Source organism: Aquarana catesbeiana, linkage group LG13 (assembly GCF_042186555.1).
Source record: "Aquarana catesbeiana isolate 2022-GZ linkage group LG13, ASM4218655v1, whole genome shotgun sequence".
NCBI lineage: Eukaryota > Metazoa > Chordata > Amphibia > Anura > Ranidae > Aquarana > Aquarana catesbeiana.
The window spans coordinates 131,794,434-131,810,686 of record NC_133336.1 but is presented as its reverse complement, the minus strand read 5'-3'; the positions used below and the strand labels follow the sequence as shown (position 1 = coordinate 131,810,686).

Below are 16,253 nucleotides of genomic sequence, written 5' to 3'. Positions count from 1 at the left end.
TTACATTAAGAGCAGTCTCCAGCGAGGGGCCAGCATCTGTCAGATACAACAATATATCGTCAGCGTATAAGCTCAGCGTTTCCACCAAAGTCCCGCATCTCAGCCCTTTAATTCCCGGGTGGGAGCGCAATGACGATGCAAGGGGCTCCACTTCCAGGGCATATAGAAGAGGGGATAGGGGACATCCCTGACGCGTACCCCTTGAAAGGGGGAAGGCACCAGAGACCCTCCCGTTGACCAACACCCTGGTGCTAGGGTTTTGATATAGGAGTCGGATCCACCTGACAAAGTTGGGTCCAAATCCAAACCGCGCCAAGCATGCCCAGAGGTAATCCCACTCAACTGAGTCGAACGCCTTTGCGGCGTCAAGAGACACCACGACTCTGGATCCCATCTGGTCATGCTTGCTTGTAGTTTTATGTATAATCTACGGAGATAATAGGCGGTGTTCTTTGCGGGCATGAACCCCGTTTGGTCCGGATGGATCAGGGTGAGAATGACTTTATTTAGGCACAACGCCAGGATCTTGGCCAAGATTTTAATGTAAGTAGGGATATGGGACGATAGGATTCGGGAAGTTCTAAGTTTTTGCCTGGCTTAGGTATAAGTACTATATAGGTCTCGCACATGGACTTAGGCAGGGAGCCAGATTTGAATATATGTAAAAATAGCTTGTGTAATCTGGGGACCAGAGTATCGTTATATGTTGTGTAAAATTCTAGAGGAAGGCCATCTGACCCGGGTGCTTTGGAGGGGTTAAGGTGAGACATTACCTCTACTATGTCATCTTCAGTGACAGGGACTTCCAGTAACTCAACTTGTGATTGAGTAAGCGTGGGTAGATCTATGCCAGCTAGGAGTGTCTCCACTTCCTCTCTGGGGTTGTTAGTAGAGGAAGAATACAGGGATGCGAAAAAAGAGCGGAACTCCCCAGCCACCATGTCAGGATCAGAAATCAGTATATCCTTAGAGACACCACCGTTGGTGGTCTGTGATCCATATGAGCCAGGTAGGCAAGGAGACGTCCCGCCCATTCCCCACACTCATACATTCTCTGCTTACAGTAGAATATTTTTCTCTCCGCATTTTCAAAGTGGAGACTATTTACCACTCTGGCTTGTAGTTTTAGTTGATCAGCCGTGGATGGTGAGGGGTTGTCAGTGAACTCTTTCTCAATATCCATTAGAGATTGTTCCGCTACTCTAATCGCTTGGGAGGAGGACTTCCTATACCTGGCTATGTGCTGGGCTAGCATCATGCGAGCGTGGGATTTGAAGGAATCCCAGACATCGAATGGTGCTGAGTCCCTGTTGGTTTGAAAAAAGAAATTCCATTCATTACCCATCTCCAATATGTCAGGAACCACTGACAACCAGAAGGAGTTGAGTTTCCAGGAGTAAGTTGTGGGGGGGGGGGAATCCAGCTTAAGTTCAGCCCAACAGGGAACGTGATCAGAGAGTATGCGGGGGTTGAAACCTACCTCTTCAAGTATTGGGAGAAGAGAGCGAGATATCAAAATTAGATCTATTCACGACATAGAATTATGTGATGCAGAGAAACAGGAAAACGCCTTATCATTAGGGTGGCGATGTCTCCACGTGTCAATTTGGGAAAGTTCAGTGAGAAATTTGCCAAATCTAGTATGTGGATGGGAGGGATAGTCAGGGGGTGTCAGTGTCAGTTTGTCTAGTTCCCTATTAGCTACATTATTAAAATCCCCCAACCAGATTGCTGGGACAGTGGGAAATTGGGACATAAAGGATAGACCTTCCATTAATACTGCACATTGGAAAGGGGGAGGAATGTAGATTATATTATAAGAATTATAAGAAGTTCCAAGCCATGTACTTTAACGTGCAAAAATAAAAGTCTCCCCTGAGGGTCAGATTTAAGTGTCAATAAGGTGAATTGTACTGTTTTGGCCACCAATATAGCAAGTCCTCTAGAGTTAGCAATATGGGGGGGGGCCTGGTAAAGCCATCCCACCCAGGGCTTCTTCAGGGTCACCATTAATTGGCCTGTACCACCAGGACCATAAGGTCTGCATGCTGAGCCTTGAGGTATGCTAGGACTGCATTTCTTTTAGGCTTAGCTCTGATACCCCTTACATTCAGAGGGGTATCAGAGCTAAGCCTATCAGTGTCTCCAATATCCCAGGTCCACCGCCGGCTGCCACAAACTGCCCCATATTAGGGAGGACCCGTCACACCATCCGAAAGGCCCAGGACAGCAGGGACAGGATAATATTGTGCGACATGCCAAGGCCCATAACGCGTAGTCACCCGCAGGGCACCTACCTGCCACACATTTTCAATGTTACCAATCAAATTTCTGCAAATAAAGCACCTCTCAACATAAATGGACTGCAATGTTTTAAATCAACAATAGAACATTAACATGTTAAAAATTAACACACTGAACCTTCCGGGCAAACAGCGCCCCAGGTAACCTCCCTGGGTGTTCCGCTGAGACCGGACAGACCAGGGAAACAAAGCTTGTGCAAAATACCTAACGTTACAAGTGGTATAGTAAATAGCAGGGCCCGCAAGGGCTCCCGCAACTAGGGGGGGCGATTATACGCTGCAAAACAGGCAGCAGCATGGAGTAAGACTCCCGGTCTGATATCTCCAGGATCCCAATCCTGGGGGAAACAAAAGGATATATGGATTTGAGTCAGCAACCCGAGAGTCATTGCGGGCAAAAGCTTGCCAATAGATTGGAGTGTGTGGAGCGATTATCATTGTCCATCACCAAGGAGTAAAAAAAAGAAAAAGAAAAATGGAAACAAAATATGAGCAAGGGGAAAAAAAAACCCAAGGGGGGGGGGGGGGGGTCTTGTCAAGATGGGGTATAACCAAAAGCAGAGAAAGAGGGCAAGTGAGGGGCTGGGGCAACACAAAAATCACCAGTCGGATCAGGCAGAGTGGGGCACACAGTACCTTTATATTAAATAGATCAGTCCGGTTAAAGAAATCGGAAGTCCCCCACAATCTTCACTACTTCAGGGATCAGTCTCCAATTGGTATTGGTCGGCTGTGTCTTTAGGTGGGTGCACGGTGGGGCATCGCTCTTTCCTCCAACCAAGCAAACACAGCTTCTGGTGTATCGAAGAAGTGTGCCCTATCATCCCCAGCGACATGGAGTCTGGTGGGAAAGAGCATTGCATATGAGTAGTGGCAGATCCTCAACTGCTGCTTGGCTTCGGTGAACAGCGCCCTTTTTCTGAACTTCCGCCGAGAAGTCGGGAAAACTCTGATCTCACTGTTCTTGAAAGGAATGTTGCCCTTTAGTCTGGTGAGGCGGAGGACAGTGGCACGGTCCTGAAAGTTCAGCATTTTAGCAATAAAGGTCCGGGGAGGCGCACCTGGAGGAGGGGGTTTGGCAGCCAGTCTGTGAGCCCGTTCCACGACGAATGATGTAGAGAATTCGGCCCTCCCGAATGTAGCTGTAAGCAGGTTTTCTAGGAAGGAGGGGGGGGTCTATGCCCTCCGCACCCTCAGGTAGCCCCACAAATTGCAAGTTACACCTCCTGAGATGGTTTTCCATATCGTCTTGTTTAGCCAAGACCGCATTCAGCTGGTGTTGCAGACGTTCAGTTGTAACTTGTAATGGCGGCATTTCATCTTCCTCGCGGCTGATGCGGGTCTCCGCCTCTGTAACCCGGTCTCTAAGCTTTTGTAAATTCTGATGGATTAGAGACAATCCACCTTCACCTCCTCAATCTTGCCTGTTAACGTGCTCTTGCAGTCCGAGATTGCTTCCAGCACACGGGTAGTGTCATCTGCGGCTATGTCCACAGAAGAGGGCGAGTCAGCGCCATTTTCTTCAGAGGCCTCTTTGTCCTGAAGCCGATAGTTAGTTTCGAAGCCGCTTCAGTCGCTTTCTTCGGTGGTGACATGCTGTCTATTGTCCCTGGGTGTCAGTGGACACAGTTTCGGGGTGTAACCCGTAGTAATTGCCCCAGGATATGTAACAGCGGATTTTTAGCAAGCGGAGCTCCCGTTCAGTGCTCCTCACACTATGCCGTCCCAGGCCACGCCTCTCTGTCCTGTCATTTTTACTTTTTTGACACTTTTTTTTGGTAAATGAGTAGAGGTACAATGTACCAGATACCTAATCACATGGGGGACGGGATCTGGGGGCCCCCCTGGCTTCCAGATTCCATTAAGTCCCCACGCCCGCAGACCCCCACAACCACAGGGCAAGGGTCGTGGGGAAGAGGCCCTTGTCCCCATCAACATGGGGACAAGGTGTTTTTGGGGGGACCATAGCATATATTTTTTAAATTTTGGCATGGGGTTCCCCTTATTATCCATACCAGACCTGAAGGGCCTGGTATGGATTTTGGGGGGATCCTCACGGCATTTTTTAAAAAATTTTGTCACGGGATTCCCCTTAATATTCATACCAGACCCAAAGGGCCTGGTAATGGACTGGGGGGGGGGGGGGGGGCACACAGTTTTTTTCAATGATTTTTATCTATATTTCTGGGATCCGACAATACATTACAGCTGCAAGCAGTTTTAAATTCAATTTTTTCCTTTAGAAATGTCATTTTGCTGTGGTACTGTTATGAACATGGGAAAGATGTGCACCTTTACAGACAGACTAAGGAGACCCCCCCCCGGCCCAATATTTAAAGGAATTTTCATTTTTATTGTTTCACCTTAAGCATTATTAAAATCACTTCTACTGAAAAAACGGCTGTTTTTAAAACTTTTTTTGCATTGATACATGTCCCCTGGGGCAGGACCCAGGTGCCCATACACTTTTTATGGCAATAACTTAGATATAAGCCTTCAAAATTAGCCATTTTGATTATTTACATTTGTGTCCCATAGACTTTAACTGTGTTCGCACAAATTTTTTGCCTGTTGGCATGTTCTGCTGCGAACCGACCTGGGGGGTGTTCAGCTCATCCCTACTCCCTGGTACACGAGTGAATGCTGATCAAAATAAATGTCACCATAGTTCTCCTAAAAGTATTTGCAAGCAGCAAACTTGATACTTCTGCACCATCTATCCTAATACCCCTAGACAGGTCTATAGGTGAGGCAGCTAAAAATAAAATGGTACAGTCCATTACTGATCTATGAATACATAGTTTTCTTGAATAAGGAAATGTAAAGTTCTAACATGTATGCTCTCTTTAAAAAGGGGTTATGCTAATTTTAGAATATTTAAGTATTGTTACTGAAGGAAGCAAAACCTTTTGATACTTTGGCAGTTAGACAATTCTTTTTTTTTGGAAATAGAGTTGCTTAAAACTGTATCTATTGTCAAAATTTGTAATCATATATTTATATCTACATTATATTTCAATTATTTGTAATCTACTCTGATTAATCTGAACAGTCTCAAAGTTTGTAAACCTACTTTCTAAAGAATCCCACACATTTAATACCTAGAATTCTGTGACACTTATTCACTATGCCCTGTGGCAGGACACTGCTGAGTCACACATTTCACAGAGCCTGCCTTCTGAACTATAGAGATGCTGAGAAGACGAGTTTCAGGAAAAGTAGTCAGTACAGGAATGTACTGTCCTTAGAAATCAAAAGTAAACCAAAGGAATGAGCAGAGGAGTATCCAGAAAGTTGTGGAAAAAGATGGCCAGGTGACAGGCAGCATTCACCACATGAAAGGAGATTTTTCAACTAAGTTTATATTGGATCGTCAAAAATAACGATTGTTTGCATTGTTAATAAAATGATGATGTTATAAAATGAGAGTGTATGCTGCAACTATAGATCTCCTTCAAAGAGTTACTGCAGTCTGCTCACATAATTTGTAATAAAAACATCTTTGCCAGTCTGAAGCTTCCCTCAAACCACTTTGCATATTATTTTATATATACCGTGATTCTGTACTTGCCAAATATGCTGCAGAAATCTTCCTCCACTGAGTCTGGCTGCAACCATTTTAACTGTGGGCAGCTGAAACTGCTGCCTGTTCAATTCCTGAATTTACACAGACACACAGAGGCACACCTCCAGCTCTGCTGCTCTCATTGGCCCTCTTATGACTCATCCCCCCCTCCCTTTCTGGCAAACTCTCACGAGAGTGAGAGAGGGAGAGCTGTACAGGAAGTGGGCTGTATAAGGTATTTACTGTCAGAAAAAAAATGTTTTACTATCCAAAGTCAAAACAAGGGCAGAAGAATTAATAGATGGAAAGATGAAAAAATGACTGAAGTTCTGCTTTACGCTAAGTTAATTGCAAACATAAACTCACCTATAAATTTAATGCGTCCAGAGCTCAGTAACGTTGGATCATCTTTTTTGACATTCTCAGTTGCATCATGGACAAGTTGATCAATATGGTCAATGCCAACAACTTTTCCTGTGGGGCCTACCTAAGAAAAAAGAACATTTATCAATTGGCTGTCTACAAACTAGATTTGTGGTACCTTTGTTTTGTTCATCTTAAACGTGGATTGAGACACTTCTAATAACTTTTTCCATTTGTCTTGTGTGGTATACCATCGCTGTAAAATTATCACAACCAAAATATGAATTCATTACAAATTAAAAACAAATAGTAGGTTACTTGACCTTAAAAAGGAAGCTATTATTTTTTTTAGCAATTTTATTTTAATTAACATTTACAACTTTGCAAATTAATGGGTTTATCATGTTGTTAATTTGTATAACATTTAAAAAAAACACATTAAAATATGGAGAGACTAAGTGGCCTCACGGCGCTGTTTAAAATATGTAACGGTTTATAGAATGTACCATCATCCAAATTTACTTAGAATAGATGTTTGGGAGTATGGGCCCCACCCCAGACTCACCCAGGAACAGAGGGCAGGCAGACTATCTCGGTATATGTAAAGAAAATATGCATCGGTAGTACAAAACAGATATAAAGATTTACAAAATGTATTAATGCAAAATATGAGAACAACAAAAAATACAAAAAAATACAGAGATGACAGGGTATTTCAACTAGTTTTGCGGGTTTACCGCTTCATCAGGAAATACATCTGTGGATGAGATAACGATACAATAATATATAAAATTTCTTGTGGGGGATGTTACAAAATCATATAATGGGGGAAAGGGATAAAGAAAGTTATATCAAATATATAGGGCTGCTTACACGTGCTTCAGTATATGCAAGGCACAAAACAACCTGGCAAGGCCTCCCACGGTGACTGGGAAGGATATATATATATATAAACGGTGAAATGTGGGGGGGGAAAAAAAGGTAAGAAGAATGTGATAAAATAACCAAGCAAAGAAAGAAAAGAACAAAGATGTATGAAAAAAGGGATAGTGAACAGGGAGGGAGAAAGAAGGGGGGGGGTGGAAATAGTGTAGGTCCCTGTACCAAGAAAAGAGCCAAATATAAATTAAGGTTGTGGATAAAAAAGCTAAATGTGGAAATAAAAACATCAAAGATGTGAAGGTGGTAAAAGGTGCATCCATCGAAGGAAAAGGAAGTGCAATGAAGTGAACCTGAAGGTGCAACCAAACAGGGTGCAGTGATGACAGGGGTTTATATTTACCTTGACCATGGGGATATTAGTATGAGGGGCCTGGAGATGAAGTCCCACTTAGATCAACACAGATATGTGTAGATCAAGGAGTAAAGTATGGCACTAATTGCACAAAGCATATGCAGTATAGAGTGTCATGATGTTTGGAGACAAGGTCCAGCATCTATAAAGATGATAATAGAATACATATATTCAATATAATATGATAGTGGTGCCTACCAGACTGCAGTCCTGATTTGGGGAGTGCGGTCAAGAAACGGCCGTTTAATGAGTGATATAAGTGAACTTACTTATAGTGACGCCGATCAGGAGCCTCTCCGGGTCCCACGCTAGCTAGTGTGATCAGCGGGACATGCCCGCTATATATATATATATATATATCCTTCAACCCTGTGATGCAATGGCGGCGCCGGCATTGGCGTCCAACAGCGTCATAGGGTCAAGAATCCCGCAGCGCTCGCACGCACAAGCCTCAAAGGATCTCAAAACCACTGGGCAGAGCCCAGGCAGCTCGCGCGAAAGGATCGCGCGCCTGCGCATAGGCCCAAGGGTCCCGAAGTGGGGCCCCGGCTGAGGCGTGTACAAACAGCCAGACGAACCGCCCCTGGTGGGGAGAGGCCTTCTGGCTGCCAGGGAGCCTACCAATCGCCGCATGGGCAAGTACAGTGCACTGCCAGGGTGATGTCCTTGGGAAGGATGCTTTTTTGTCATCTTCCTCCAGAATTAGACAACAGTTTGGTTGTAGCCACACCTTTAAAAAGCAAATTTTGCAGGAAACCTACTTGTACATCCATATATAATAAGAGAAGAATTGGCGGGACTTTAACGAAGCACACGGGAGCAGGCGAAAATTAAATAGATAAAATTGTTTTTAATTGGTTCAAATTATCATAAATTTTCATATCAAAACATTTAATGCATCTTGCTATATATAAATATCTGTATATTTTATTACAATTCATCAGAACCAAATATTGCACATAAATAAACATTCCAATAATGAGTTGGTACAAATTATAGGATACATAAAGTAGGACATGATTATATGAGAACTGCTGAAATGGAGACATCCATCTGCCCGGATCCCATGTGGTGAGAGGGTAACACCCAGAAGTTTGTTTAACTACTACATACACAGTTAGAACTGTTACAGGGTGTTGCTGGGACTGATAGTCCCACGGAACAAGTTAAGTTGGAGAACTTTACATCTGAATAGACTCCAGTATTCAAGAACGGATGCTAGATGTCTGGTTTCTTCATATAAGAACACTTAATCAATCTGCTGGATTACAATTGTTTTAGTGTGTTATATTACACTGCGCAACACCCAGGAGGAACCCTTTGCGGATTACAATTATAAAAGCTAGCGAAGACTGAAGACGTCAGGACTACCTTTTCATTGCAGGACCCTGCATTTAGTTACAAAGGATAGTGACTTTAAGGTCTAGAGCAGGGGGAGCTCCCGGGTATATTTATATATAATTAGATATATTTGTGTCTGTTACTGATTGTCACAACCATTTCTTATACTGTTACACTACGTTGGTGTAATAGTATAGTCATTGTAATAATTCTTTATATAAAGATATTATTTACCCAAAGAAACAAGTTATTTTTGGTTATTACTGAAGTTTGTGTGCAGTGTTGTCATTTCTCCTGCAGGTGGAGCTACCAGCACCCAGGTAGAGGTAACTATAACTATAAGTGTATATTGTGGGTTAAAGTTGGTACTCATATTATTACAACACTGCACTAAATTTGTGCCAAGGGGATTGAACAATTTAAGAAGGGTGAAGAGCTTAGAGGACAGGCCCGCTTAAACCAGCAGCTCCACCGAGAATTATTGCTACAATGGTAATAAAAGATTTTTAAAATAAACGGAGAGGATTGAGAGCTCCTCAATGTCGATGACTCATGGATAGAGCAAACATAGATGGATAAAGTACATGGATGAATTATAACAGGCGAGGCAGTATAGATAACAAGCAGTTTAAATAATCAACATCAAGATGATGCAAATGGAGCGTCAGATAACAGAGATTTGGTCACCAGATAGATTAGAGAAAGGACTTAAAGGAATTACCTTTGTTCAAGCCAGGTGGAATGGTGGCATTTAGCCTTTCTATCCAGAGGGCTTCCCTTTGTAATAACGTCTTATCACGATCTCCTCCCCTAATGTCAGGGGGTACCACTTCTAGTGCAAGGAACCTGACAGCTTTGGGGTCATATTTATGATACAGGCCAATATGGCATCCAACAGTGGTGAGTTTACCGTTAGTTGAGTAATACACATGGTTGCCGACTCTCTGTCTGAACTCCCTAATTGTCTTGCCGACATAGAACGCTTTACAAGTACAAAGCATAAGATATATAATCCTAGTGGTGCTGCACTGGGCCAACGTGTGTGGAGTTAAAATCTCTCCATTAGGAAGTTCAAAAGAAGTACATGTGAGTATCCAAGGGCAAAGAGAACATTGGCCGCACGGAAAGGTAACAAAGGATTGATAGGGGCCACTGATATCAGGTTTATAGTAGCTGTTGGTTAGGCGGTCTCCAAGAGATTTAGCCCTACGAAAGACCAACTCAGGTGTGTCACGTACATGATGTTTAAGAATGTGATGATCGGTGAGAAGAGTCCAGTGCTTTGAAATGATTTTACTAAATTGCTCATGATGTGCTGAGTACTGAGTAATAATTTTTACTGTGTTGATGTTTGAATTGCGTGGGGAGGGGTAGAGCAAAGAAGTTGTTGTACGGCCAGATGCCTTATTAAAGGCTCTTCTAAGGTTGGTCTTAGAATAACCCCTCAAAAGAAGTCATTCGCGTAAAGCAGCTGATTGTGTATAGAAATCCTCCTCGCGTGCGCAGTTATGACGCAGTCGCAAATACTGCGCATATGGGATACTGTGCACGAGAGGTTTAGGATGGGCACTTGTAGCGTGCAACAGGGTGTTGCCAGCTGTGGGTTTACAGTAGAGATTGGTTCCCAATGTCCCATCGGGATGCTTGACAATCAACGGATCGAGGAATGGGATCTGTGTATTGTCAAAACTCACCATGAAACGAAAATTCATGGCGTTGATGTTGATGGCCCCAACGAATTGCTTTAGTAGAGATGGTGAGCCAGTACAGACCACAAACAAATCATCAATGAATCTGAACCAGCAGAGTACCGAGTCTAGAAAAGATGAAAACTGGTCATCAAAAAAAATTATGTCTCTCCCAGGCTCCAAGGAACAAGTTTGCGTATGATGGAGCACATGACGTGCCCATTGGCACGCCTTGTGTTTGCAGATAGTGTTGGTCCTCAAATATGAAAAAATTGCGCGTAAGAATGAAAGTTAAAAGTTGTAAAATAAATTCATTTAAGGGCCAAGATGTGTATTCTTGTTCCATCAGGAATGATCTGGCCATTGCAACTCCTTTCTCGTGGGGGATGCTCAAGTACAAGGACTCGACATCGATAGTCACAAGGAGGGAGTTGCGAGGGACCCTCAATATGTCTAATAAGGTCAGATGTATCACAGATATATAATGGTTAAGCCCGATACATGGGGTAGTAAAAAGCTATCTACAAATTTACTCGCATTGTCGGTCAAAGACCCAATGCCTGAGACGATGGGTCTTCCCGGAGGCTGGGAGAGATTTTTGTGTGTTTTGGGCAGTGTGTAAAAGGTAGGGGTACGTGGATGTTTGGGAACCAAATAGTTAAGCGTGTCTTTATCGATCAGGCCCTGTCAAAAGGCCCCTGTGCATAGTTCTCTAAATTGACGAAACCCATAATACTGGTAAGTGGAATAGGTTGGTACCAAGTAAGGTTATCCAATACCTCATGGCACATTGTCTGGTATTGGGTGTGTGACATTATCACTATATTTTCACCTTTGTCCGATGGTTTAATGATAGTCACAGCGTTTTTGTAAACGTCGGAGGGCTCGCTGTTGGTTATGGGTCAAATTTGATGGAAATTCCTGACGGTTCTTGCTCTTCAGATCTTTGATTGATTGATGCAAAAAGGCCCAGATCGCTGGGCAGGACATCAGATCGGGAAAGTTACGTGACTTGGGTTTGAATTTATTTGGAGCCTTGGAGGGTGTAGGCAAAAGAAAGGTAGATATGACAGTAGTATCGGGGGGGAGCTATCGATTCCAATTGTGAATTCGATGCATCACCTGTGGCTCCCTCGTCATATAGGAGCATTAGATCGTGTAGAGCGTGAAATTCCTCCATTGTAAAGTGTCTGGTGCGTTACGTAAGTTCATGTTCTAAGTTAGTATTTTGACGATTTTGGTCAAACAGAAACTTATACGTTAAGTTCCGTGCAAATAAATAGAGCTCTTTGATGGTTTCAGTGATGTGTATGGGGTTAAGAGGGCAGAACCCTAAACCAAGATGTAGGACAGATAATTCATCTGGCAAGAAGCCAAATTTATCACATTCAATTGTGATGGGTGGGAGTGCTGGGGGAGTGCTGGGTAGGGGCGTGGATAGAGGTTTCCGAACAAACGTGTCTATTTTGGTTTGGTGATGTTTTCTTAGGACCAGTGAACGTAGCAGAGACTGGAGTATCTGTACATAGGACAACAATAAGCCGTACGCTCCATAGAGTTGGGCTTTATAACAGAGTGGCCAGAAGAAAGCCATTACTTTCAGCAAAGAACGAAATGGCACGTTTTGAGTTTGCGAAAAGGCATGTGGGAGACTCCCAAAATGTATGGAGGAAGGTGCTTTGGTCTGATGAGATTAAAATCAAACTTTTTGACCTTCAAAGAAAACGCTATGTGTGGCGCAAGCCCAACACACCACATCACCCAAAGAACACCATCCCCACAGTGAAACATTGTGGTGGCAGAATCATGCTGTGGGGATGTTTTTCAGCAGTCGGGACTGGGAAACTGGTCAGAGTTGAGAGAAAGATGGATGGTACTAAATACGGGGATATTCTTGAGCAAAACCTGTACCACTCTGTGTGTGATTTGAGGCTAGGACAGAGATTCACCTTCCAGCAGGACAATGACCCCAAACACACTGCTAAAGCAACAGTTGAGTGGTTTAAGGGGAAACATGTAAATGTATTGGAATGGCCTAGACAAAGCCCAGACCTCAATCCAATAGAAAATCTGTAGTCAAACTTGAAGATTGCTCTTCACAAGCGCAAACCATCCAACTTGAAGGAGCTGGAGCAGTTTTGCAAGGAGGAATGGGCAAAAATCCCAGTGGTAAGATGTGGAAAGCTCATAGAGACTTATCCAAAGCGACTTGGAGCTGTGATAGCCGCAAAAGCTGGCTTAACAAAGTATTGACTTTGGGGGAGGTGAATAGTTATGCACATTGACTTTTTCTGTTATTTTGTCCTATTTCTTGTTTGCTTCACAATAAAAAAAAAAAATCTTCAAAGTTGTGGGTATGTTCTGTAAATTAAATGATGCAAATCCTCAAACAATCCATGTTAATTCCAGGTTGTGAGGCAACAAAGCATGAAAAATGCCAAGGGGGTGAATACTTTTGCAAGGCACTGTACACACACACACACACATACAGTATCTGACAAAAGTGACTACACCCCTCACATTTTTGTAAATATTTTATTATAGCTTTTCATGTGATAACACTGAAGAAATTACACCTTGCTACAATGTAAAGTAGTCAGTGTACAGCTTGTATAATAGTGTAAATTTCCTGTCCCCTCAAAATAACTCAACACACAGCCATTATTGTCTAAACCGCTGGCAACAAAATTGAGTACACCCCTAAATGAAGATGTCCTCAATTAGCCATGTTCCCTCCCCGATGTCATGTGACTCATTAGTGTTACAAGGTCTCAGGTGTGAATGGGGAGCAGATGTGTTAAATTTGGTGTTATTGCTCTCACTCGCTCATACTGATCACTGGAAGTTCAACATGGCACCTCATGGCAAAGAACTCTCTGAGGATCTGAAAAAAAGAATTGTTGCTCTACATAAAGATGGCCTAGGCTATAAAAAGATTGCCAAGACCCTGAAACTGAGCTGCAGCTACAACGGTTTAACAGGACAGGTTCCACTCAGAACAGAGAAATAAAAAGAGAGAAGGGCGCACCAGCCATGTGCATTATCTTTTGTAAAACATTTATTAAGTAAAATGATAAAGGAAATTACTCACAAGCAGTAAAGAATCATGTGCCATAAACCTTGGACATCAACTTGCAATAAGTGGTATAAATGATGAACAAAGCCTTCCAAAGGTGTTCCCGAGGAATATATAACACTGCTCGCTTACGCGTTTCGAAGGTCTCATCCCTTCTTCATCAGAGCTCAGCAGTGAACGCTCCTTCAGTAGGCCCTGTATATATAGTGTGAATGCCAAACAGGCACAATCAGTGGAGGGGGCAGGGCACATAGGGCTCCTCCCTTTCTGGGAGATCCTCCCTCCTACACTCTTTGCCTGTACAATTGGATTGCCCATCATGATTTATTTAATTAAAAAAATATATATACATAAAAAAATTTTTTTTTTTTTTACATAAAAAAATTTTTTGTGAATAAATAAATAAATGAATTGATGAAAAGATTCATTAGTAGATATAATAAAGTGAAAAAACTGGTGAGTATCGCTGTATTGTAATACAGTTAAAACCCAGCAGGGGCTAGCCATAGGGGTACATGATCAGCAATGATAGATGTGTGCATGTGTACACACACATGTATGTATATATAGCGAGAGAGAAATGGGCGCTGAACGGTGCAGAGTGGCATGGGATGGATGCATCTGTTTGGCAGGAAGGGAAATATCATGTTAATAAACTTATAAACTTATACATAAAGAGATGGACACTGTACCTCAGATGTTAGGTGCACCCTGATCGCTTTGTAGCTGCAGTGTGTATAGGATAGCGGCTCGCCGGTCTTTTCTGGATGTATAATCAATGTTGGAACGCACGCCAGTGCGTTTGCGTTCCAAACAAGAGGAAGGAGCGGTGCGCGTCATTTCCTCTGTGCCCCCTGCCGCTTACCGATGACGTCAACGGCAGGGGATAGCGCGGCGCCATACTAGTAGAGGCAGACGTTCGAGGGGGCGAGGCCAGCACAGTGCAAACCACGGACCCGCCCCGCAAGTGACAACACGGAAGCAATGCACAGAGCGGCCGTCACACACTGAGTCACAGGGGCTGCTGAACACTGACAAGCAGTGAACACACACATATATATCTCTATGTCACACATGTTTGCCAAAAGTCAATGGTGACCAGTGGGTAATATACAGCATGTATAGTGTTATGCTAAATAGCAATTAGGACTGTCAGCGGTACTAGTAGTACATATATATGTATATGGAGACATATTCAGAATATTACAGAATGCACAACCCATATGCCCATCTGCACATAACGTGAGCGCCCACATCACTGTATACCATGTGACACCCGAGGCAGCCAAGACAGATTATTATATAGATGAAGGACTAATCCAGGCCAAACCAGAATGTATGAATGTTTAAAAATAGTTAAATAATAAGTTGTTATAAAAAATTGTTATTATAAAACAAATTGTGTAACAGGTAAGAATTAAAATGTTCTTAATAAATAAAAAAGAGAGATGATTGGATACACCGGGATGGTACTGAAGGAGTGGACACATGTGGCACGACCAGTAACTGGCATAGTGACTACTTAGTGCTAATGTGCCCATTGTAGTCATCATATACCCCACAACAGAGGGTGGGGGGAAGGAAAGGGATGTATAGTAAATATATATATATGTTTTTTATTTTTAATTTATAATATAATATTTTCCAGGCAAAAGCCGGATGGTCCCTTCCTCATTACTGTGTGCAACATGTGTGACGTGACAAACTTGTCATTACAATATAAAGGAGATGCCTATATCATATATGCTAAACATATCAACAATGGTACCACAATAACAACATAACCACATAATGATAGTTCAGTGTAGATTTGATTAACCATAGGTCACTGGGGGAAATGTGAAATATGATACACCAAATAAACCTGGAAAAATATATATTCGAATGCAACAATCAAAAGTCGACCTAGGACCAGAAGTAGGAAGGACAGAAAGGTGTGTATATATATGGATGAAGTGACAGTGGCATACTAAAGCGCCGTAGGTAAATGCTATGGGGTCACGTGATTTTGTGAACCTCAGGGTCTTCATTTAGGCCCCCAGGGGTCATACTCCCAAGGGTGAAGATCCAATAGGCTTCGCGTTTGCAGAGCCTTTGGTGTCTCCTACCCCTATCGAGGCTGCCTCCAATGGATTCAATCCCGAACACTCTCATGCCTGATGGATCACCATAATGGGCTTCCTGAAAGTGCCGAGGGACTGGATATTTGACACGTGTATTTGTGATGTCACATTTGTGTTCGCCAATACGCACTCTCATGGGGCGGGAGGTGCGACCTACATACAGGCGTCCACATGGACAAAGGATACCATATACCACGTGGTCTGTCCCACAGTTGATGAACTGCTTCAGGTGATGTACTCTACCGTCTCTACCAGTGACTGACTTTTTTCTGTGCCACATGTATTGACATGTGCCACAGTTCTTGATACTACATTTGTAGCTACCTTTCTGGTCAAAGATCGTTGACCATGCATTTATGGACCTATTACGGGGCTCCCTCACCATACTAGGGGCTATAAGCCCTCTCAGGTCTCGTGGTTTTCTATATACTATGTTTGGGCCATCAGAAAGGTGCTCACTTAACACTGGATCGTGTTTGAGAATATTCCAGTTTTTCCGT

General features: G+C 43.0%; 1 protein-coding gene across 4 annotated transcripts in view; it reads right to left on the bottom strand.

Annotated features, from left to right (window-relative positions):
• The window catches only part of LOC141117163 (protein-L-isoaspartate(D-aspartate) O-methyltransferase-like), a 243,299-nt gene that overhangs the window by 71,519 nt on the left and 155,527 nt on the right, over positions 1–16,253 (bottom strand). For all 4 annotated transcript variants that reach the window (XM_073609834.1, XM_073609837.1, XM_073609835.1 and 1 more), the window contains one exon: positions 6,235–6,355. In XM_073609834.1, the coding sequence (XP_073465935.1) occupies positions 6,235–6,355 (121 nt within the window). The remainder of the gene's footprint in view (positions 1–6,234; positions 6,356–16,253) is intronic.